Source organism: Anticarsia gemmatalis, chromosome 18 (assembly GCF_050436995.1).
Source record: "Anticarsia gemmatalis isolate Benzon Research Colony breed Stoneville strain chromosome 18, ilAntGemm2 primary, whole genome shotgun sequence".
Taxonomy (NCBI): Eukaryota; Metazoa; Arthropoda; class Insecta; order Lepidoptera; family Erebidae; genus Anticarsia; species Anticarsia gemmatalis.
In genome coordinates this window covers 3,495,306-3,503,680 of record NC_134762.1, presented here as the reverse complement: position 1 = coordinate 3,503,680, position 8,375 = coordinate 3,495,306, and the positions used below count along the sequence as shown (strand labels likewise).

Below are 8,375 nucleotides of genomic sequence, written 5' to 3'. Positions count from 1 at the left end.
TGTATTCATTTAATATACTTGTTTTTGTTTAAGTTAAGTGACGGCAAATTCTGCTTTAATTATCTATCAATAAAGTTAATTTTATACTATTTTATTGACTTTATTTGCTTAACTTAACGGTGGGAATCAGTCATAAATACTTATCTGTTGATACACCCAAAGTTTACATAGGACAGGTAAAGCCCCGTAAAGCATTCGAAAATAAAAAACCAAGCATTAATAAAAAATCTTTGACTATAATTAAATGCATATTCATATATTAGGCATATTCACAGATATATAAACATCTATATCATAAAGATTTATATAGAACACATTTTAGTTCATGATTATTCTATTAGCACAATTTTCAATTTCATTATAGACCTAAAATATGGAACAATTTTAGATTTTTTATAACAAAGATAGGTGGAGTAGCCTTTTATTGTGTTATTTTAAATATATTGATATGGTATTGTTTTGTAATTCATAAAAAAAATCACTTTTGAGTCAGCTTGCAAGTGCAACTTGGCCGAAATGTCAAGAAAATCAAGGTAAATAACTATTATATGAGTGTATTCCCGTGTAATATTGTATTTGTTGAGTATGTAATATTCTAAATAATAAAAAATGTGATGTATGCTAAAAAATAGATGTCCATTAGGCCAAAAAAAATATTATTTACATTCGAGTCCTTTACAAACTAAAATATACGTATTTCCAGACTCTTACTTTCAATAATAAAGATTATTCATTCATTCAGAATACGAAAAACACATTAGGATATTGTAGGATCGGCGGACTAAAGAACATAAGTCAAAAAGTCGAACTTAACAGGAACACATAATAAACGTTTTTTATTCCGTCTTGGAATTTTCAAATTGTGCGAGGCTGATAAGGTACATCACTTAGTATGCTGAGAATTATTTCTCAGTGACTTAAGTGCTTTAGTCAGATGGCGTATTGAATTATTTGAAGTCGAGAGACCTAATAAAAAATATCGAATTTTTGACTTATGTTCTTTAGTCCGCCGATCCTACATATATTACAGAGAAAAATCTAACCCATTAGATGCAAAAGTATCCTCCTTGTATTGTCACTGATTCATTTGAACTCTAAAAATCTCATACAAATTCAAAAATATAATATTACATCCACGATGACATTTCAACACTGTCTTTAAAGTGCTATCTAGTTTTACACACAACTGCGAAATGAAAATCATCTAAAGACCTATGTTTTCTATGACTAAACCAAGTTTATATCTTATCACACATCACTATAGTCCCACAACTTAATAAAGAGCTTTGGCATGCCCAATCTATCCCGATTATAATAAATAATTCTGTATATTTCCAAAATAAAGTAGCTCTATCAAACAGGTCACCATTAGCAACATAAGAATACGGGTCACTCATGTTCTGATCGTAAAATTATGAGTTTTGAATACCGTGTACTACCGATAGGCAGTCGCTCCATCCGGTGAGACTGAAAGCCGACTCCAACATAATTGTAAGAAAGGCTAGGCTGATAGTATACGTTCACCACTCGCTACCTTTTCATGGGAAGATCTCTACTAAGTTATGAGACTATATAAGTATTGTCACACACGCCAAACATCTCAAAATCCCCATACTACCCCTTTTTTTTTCGTCAGGAAAACCCGTTGGAGTCGGGGAAAACGTTCGACCCACCGGCTAGGATCCCCATACTACCCCTAGCTACTCCACCATTAAAACACCGATGAATAAACTTTGAATACATAATAATATGTAACAACACTTTAATCGTAAGATATCACATAGTTATTGTACAGTTAAACGGCACCTATCTGTAGTATAGGCAGCGCTAGTTGGAACGCGTTCTGGATGTATGTTGAACTGTTTCCGGCCTGGAAAAGCAATAACATATTAGTTTCAATGGCTTGAAGCATCTTTTTTTGCTATTTTCGACCCACTGCTGAGCCCAAAGGGCTTTGCTGTAAAACATCTGCAATAATTAAACATAACTTTCTGAATGATGTTTAGAATTTTTGTGAGTTGAGGCGAGAATAACTATTTCACTACTGTTATACACGAAATATACAGACCAGGTCGGGGCGTCTTGGCATTTACAATTTAATAGGGAGCGGATATTCCACACAATAACTTAACTATAAAACAACTAGCCCATCGTATGAACTGGCAACTACACCATTAACTCATTTACCCATCAAACTAATCTCAATCAACCTCACAAAATTGTGATAATAATATAGTAGTGTATTACTGGAATGGGAGATTTTGTCCTACAATAGGACACTATTATGCTATTAATTGTAACAATATTTTGTTGAACACCCAAAACTTAGATGACGATATCATTATAGTTCTTTTGTTAGCCGATAGATGTCGCTGTTACGTTTACAACTTATTGCTTCAATAAAAGTTTCATTATTGTATAAGTAAATATGCTAACTTACCTCTAAAAATATGTTGGTGATGTAATTGTTCATTTGTTCCTTATTCTCTGTGGGTAGTGAATTCAGCTTCTCAGTGAAGAGTGTCGCTATTTCACTGATGTGTTTTGTTAACACTACTGTCATTCTGTAAAGATGAATGAAATATACGGTAAAATTTTAATAGCCCTTTTTTTATCTATTGTGTCCCATTGCGGGGCAAGGATTTCGAATAGAGACAAAGTGATTTTTAATTACGGGTTTCAATCTGTTTTAGAAAGTTTATAAAACCAAATATTTTCAGTTCAATTACAGAGTATTATGCCATATACATTATTTTGTGTTGCTATTAGGCTACTCTTATAAAATTTTACTCACAATGACTAATTACTTTCAACTAACGACTAGATATTTCATATTATGTTAAAAATATATCATGGTTTATTAGAAAAGCATTAAATAGTCGAAAGGTATTATATACTATAATGCATCAAATACATTCGAAGTTGCCATGTTCTAGTCAACCACAGTATAAGTATCATTATGGTGAGTCGTTGACACGCCAGAAGAAGAAGAAGAAGAAATATATTTCATAATACAGCCTCTGGTTTATGTACTTACTGAGTGAGAGCATCTGCTTCATCAGCGGTAGACCGTCTAGTCTTGACGAGCAACATCTCAGCCGCCTTGTGGTACTGTTCCACGGAGAGCGCGGTGGCCTGCGCCAAGCTTGATACGCCACGCTTGTATATCGCCTTCACTGACTCCGGTTCCGTAGGTGTGTATTCCACTATCTGTGTGTATTGTCTGTAATAGATAATAAATGCGAAATTAATAATTTTCTTATCGTATGGTTAGTGGTCAACCTAGTGCCACAGTCCTTCAAGCCGCCCAAAGGCCTTTGAGGTGGCTTAACGACATAAACGATATTTTAATTGGCAACTACCGAGATGGGCTTTTTACGTGCCCTTCGAATCACGGAGACGCTCAGTTCAAATACCACGATGCCAAGGTTGGCTTAACCCACAGTTCATTTACCGACCGGTGAGCGTAACTGTCTATGGATGCCACGAAATTATTCCCTTTAATAGTATTCAGTATTTTTTTATGCTTTAGCGGTGCGTGCACTCATCACGTGGATATATACTTTAGGTACTAGCGTATGACTTACATCATCAGCCTAACCTTTCTTCCAACTATATTAGAGTCGGCTTACAGTCTCACCGGATGCAGCTGAATACTAGTATTTTACGTGGAGCGACTGAATTACGAAATAAGTATATATGCAGTTATTTTAAAGCATACAGTGGTAGCTTAAACAATAATAAATCTGTATAACTATAGGTACATTTCAACTGTTTTTTAAGCCAATAACTGGTCGTAGTAGCAGATGACGTACTTATTCAACTTTGGGAATTTGGCAGATGTATGAGTACTCACTTGACTAACGGCAAGAACTGCAGCTTCAGTCCTAGATCTTGTGTGGCGTTCTGCAATCGTTCGTGGAACGCGTCAGGCTTTGATGTGTCGTCGCTAGAAGGTTCATCATCGTCTTCGTCTTCCTCGGGCATTTCACATAGCTCTAGAAATGTTTTAAATATAATTTAGCAATATGTCTACAGGTGATGGCAAAATTATTTCGTTTTAAGGTGAAAGGTATTACAACTTTTAACTTTAAACGAAATAATTTAACAATTTGTTGATTGTCAGGCAAATTGGAGTAGGTACAAACTGATTTTGTAATAATAAAGAAGACATGGAATTTGAAGCAAGATATAAAGTAGAATTTGTTACAATGGGTCGTTTCAAAAGCTTAAAAAATTTCTAAAATAATACATACAGTAATTATACCAATAAGTCTGAAGAGTTCTCATTAAATCATGTACACATTGTTAGTAATAAAATTAATACCTGCGACTTGTTGTAGCGTCTCCTTCATATCCTGTCGTTTGTCAGGCTCAACACCGCGCATGCGCTCCTCTATGCGCATGCTCACTTGTTTGGACAACATCTCTAACGCTTCTAAATGGACTAGGCCTGAAAACACATTGTTAACTTAGTGTAATGTGATAATGACAAAAACAAAATATGCATGTGATTGATTAGTCATTCGCAGATAAATAATGATAAAAATCAAATCTTAATTAAATCACGGTATATAACAAGATTTTTCTTAATTAAACTCTCAGGTAAATCTGCCAACAGCATAATAGTTATCTGTCAATTCTTCATCTTTTTTTTTTAAATTAGTCGTCAAATACTGAATACCCTGAACCAGTTATTCATTCTACACACAAAATTACAGGACAGTACTCTAAAACTCTTATAAATTACACCAGCAGCAACCGATAAATCGAGTTAAAGCCAGGCCTACACAAATACATTACAACCAAATTTTTGCCCAAATGCATAAACAAAAACACTATGCTTAAACAGTACAATTCACAACTAAACTGTCAAATATCCACCTACCCTCAAAATCATCAAACAGATTCTCATAATGCACTTCCTTAGCTTCCCTCTTCTCTTCCCTAACCTTGTCTTCTTCATCAGCCTTAGCCTTCGCTTCCCTCAACACTTGGGACAGCACCGGCTTGTCTCCAGCTCCTAGGCCGAGTAATGCTCGCTTCTTGGCTAACCCTGGGTCACCGTCTTGAAGGACTTCCATTGTTTTCTTGCCTATTGTTTCTAATGTGTCTAGACCTCCAGATATTACTTTTGTACCTGAAATTATAAAATGTATTTATTTACTATGGGTGTGGAGCAAATCTAAGAAATAAATAGCTATATTTAGGGACTGTGGTTCAAGAGGCAGTTTATGTTATGAAATCTGAAATACCCCAGTTGGTTAATGAGTTTATTTTTCTTTTCTCATCTTTCATGTGTATGTTGTCAATATGGGTAACATGGACAGCTTTACTCATAAGATTTTTTTTGTCTTATTAAATCTAAGTTGAGATGGGCTAATATAGCCACGAAGTGGGTGCCACAAGATGGTCGGCGGCAACGGGGAAGGCCCAAACGGAGATGGCGGGACGACATAGACGCGTTCCTGGAAGATTGGCCGTAGGCAGCAAGCGACCGAGGAGACTGGAAGTCTAGGGGAGAGGCCTTTGCTCAGCAGTGGGACACAGAAATAGGCTAAATAAAATAAATCTAAGTTGGGATGAGCAAGGAAGCGAGTTTACAAACAAGAAAATCAGAAAATCACAGACTATAAAATGATATAGAAACAAATCTGTTACTACTATGAGTAAACAGAATATTACACTTACTAGTACTCTCCACAAACTTGGTAACTCCAGACAGCAGGCTGCCAAACTGGAATGCATCACCAGTGGCCTTTGACTCGTCACTTTCCACCGGTCTCTCCTCAGTCGGTACATTATTTGGTGTGCTGGCTTTTACCTCTTCTTCTCGTTCTTTCACTTTCATTCTAGCTAACTCTTCTGGGTCTGGAGCACCTATGCCTGTTTCTAGGACTGTTGATAGGCCCTAGAAAGTAGAAAAAACTTTTTTAATTAGTAGTTATTTCGCAATTACTACATGTTTTTAACACTTCAATCCACCAATAAATGTGTTTAGGAGTGCCTTACGGCAAATCGGTTGGAAAGTAACAGGGAGGTCTTTCGTTAAAATACCAGGTAAACAAAATATTCTGCAGTTTTGCACTTAAGAACCGCTCAGTCAGTAAAATTTTGTAAGTTACAGTCAACTGTGTTATATTGTGTCAGGACTAAAGTTTAATCTTTCTCTTCCATGTTTTATATTATACTTGAACATTCAGCCTTCCTAAAACTTCTCTGCTTTGATCTATCCTCAACCTCTTTACCCAGATCACACTCACATTTAATTCATAGTCAATTTATGTTTTCCTTACCTGTGACACCTGACTGGTAATATTACTAATACCAGCTGTAGCACTACTGAGCAGTGAGTCCACACTCCATCCCCATCCCCAGCCACTGCCGCCAGTAGAGGCTGCTGCAAGTCTGTCTGTCACCTCCCTGATGTCTGGTTGTGTTTGCTGTGGCTGTGGTTTTGCAGCTGTGGCTGTGGTGTGTGGGGGTGATGTCTGCAAGTAATTAAATATGTATTTCAACTTAGTTATTAACACGTTCGCTGTCCCCAACGTGTATGTGCGTATTACGAAACGCACATAAGCGATGGGGCCAGTGAACGTGCTAACTAAATAGCTGAGTGTAGCCTATGTGTGATCACAAGGCTTTAAATATCTGCACTGTAGTATTTTTTAAGTCCTAGAGCTCCCTCAGTTACACATGTAAATGATGGTTGTTAGGTAAACCCCAGTACAGTGGTTTAATTAAGATAGGGCTAGAGTACTGAACTGTAATTCAGAACAGTATGTGTAAGTATGTCTAAATGCAAAGCATTTTCTTAAAATCTAAAGGTGACCCTATTTCACTTCAGAGCTGCTCAGATAACAGACTTTATAAAAAAAGAGTCAAGCCTACACCACTACCTATTAAGATAGTTAAATTTCTTCATCAATAGAGTAACTTGTATTGGCTTACTTTAGGTGCATTATTGACATTGTCACTACCTATTAAGTTGGTTAATTTTATAAAGTGTGGCCAACCAGATGAGATAAAGAATGTAAATAACGTTTCAGCGGTTCAAAACAGTTTTATTTCTATAATTTATTATTAAGTCCGAATTTTAAACAAAAAAACAAGTAAATATGACAAAGAAAAAATATGTGTGAGTTTCAACGCAATCCAAACAGGTATGAACAAGTTCATAAAATGGCAGGCCAAATGTTGATAACTGCGCTCTCGCAACGTAACTACATAGCAGTCTGCATATTTACGTTTTTTATCTCGTCTGGTTGGCCTTACTTTTGTCAATAACATTACTTATACTTACTTTAGGTGCATTATCAGCATTGTCATCCTGTCCCCAATCATCAAAATCATCCCAACCTGTATCTTGTGACTTTTGACTGACTTCAGCTGGTTTACTTGATGGTTTAGTATCTTTCTGTGCTGGTTTAGTCGGTGCAGGCTTGGAAGGTGTTGGTTCGGGTTCAGATTCATCTATGTCAAAGTCATCCCAACCATCGGCTGCAGCCTAGAATATAAAAATAGTGTTATAATCATCAGGAAATTAAATGATATGAATTATTTAAAATAAGAAATGAACCATGAACATACAATGAAACATGAAATATTTTATATTTTTGCGGAATTTAATTACAAGTTATGATGAAGGGCACACCTATTCCCTACAGATCTAAGTGAGCTTAATATAGACTGATAATAGTTTCATATTTAGCTAGAACACACACTAATAAACATATCATGTTATTCACAAATCAAAGGTCATCTACATATGTTTCTCTACATAATAGGTCAATACCGACAATACTTTATAGGAAGTGTTCAAATTTGTATATTGCGTGATAACATACCAGCAAAATTAACATACAATCATTACATATGTATGAATTAATCACATTGCTCAATATGGAATCAGTTTTGAAAATTTTATACATGTTTAATTTGATGATACAGAGAGAAACTTACCACATTTTCTACGGGTTTTTGTACATTGCTAGCTGGTACATTACTTGAGACCTTAGGGTCAGTTTCCAGTGCATTGTCACTGTAATTAGAGGAAGATAGTCTCTTTTTCCTTCCCTTTTTGTCAGGAGTGCCATGGCCCTCATCAGCACTCTCAAAATCCTCACTATCGCTTGTTGGCATTGTAATATAACGCTTACTCTTTTATCACACGATAATTAGCTAATTTAAATAAATTTATTGAGAAAATGGAAACAATACGAATTACGAATACGAAGTACGTGTTGTCAACTTGTCAATATTGCCAACACATGACATTGACAGATAGCGTTCCATATTTTTACGTTTTAGGCATTCATAACCTGTAAAAATTTTATGTTGTCTTTGTCTTTCAAGGTAGAAAGAAGCAGGTAAGC

The 8,375-nt window shown here is 35.7% G+C and overlaps 1 protein-coding gene across 1 annotated transcript; it reads right to left on the bottom strand.

Annotated features, from left to right (window-relative positions):
• Positions 1-215: 215 nt before the first annotated feature.
• LOC142980592 (protein FAM114A2) lies at positions 216-8,258 on the bottom strand. Its single transcript, XM_076126059.1, has 10 exons — positions 7,963-8,258; positions 7,304-7,507; positions 6,297-6,491; positions 5,692-5,911; positions 4,889-5,140; positions 4,328-4,453; positions 3,857-3,998; positions 3,038-3,223; positions 2,441-2,564; positions 216-1,870 (listed from the first exon to the last, which is right to left on the bottom strand). The coding sequence occupies exons 1-10, from the start codon at positions 8,140-8,142 to the stop codon at positions 1,796-1,798; spliced, it is 1,704 nt and encodes a 567-aa protein (XP_075982174.1). The 5' UTR covers positions 8,143-8,258; the 3' UTR covers positions 216-1,795.
• Between the last annotated feature and the right edge of the window lie 117 nt (positions 8,259-8,375).

Coding starts and splice junctions, on each gene's coding strand:
- LOC142980592 (XM_076126059.1), bottom strand. CDS start 8,142: ATGCCAACAAGCGATAGTGAGGATTTTGAGAGTGCTGATGAGGGCCAT. Junction 3,999..4,327: donor GACGCTACAACAAGTCGCAG/GTATTAATTTTA, acceptor AAACATTTCTAG/AGCTATGTGAAATGCCCGAG. Junction 2,565..3,037: donor GAAGCAGATGCTCTCACTCA/GTAAGTACATAA, acceptor TCATCTTTACAG/AATGACAGTAGTGTTAACAA.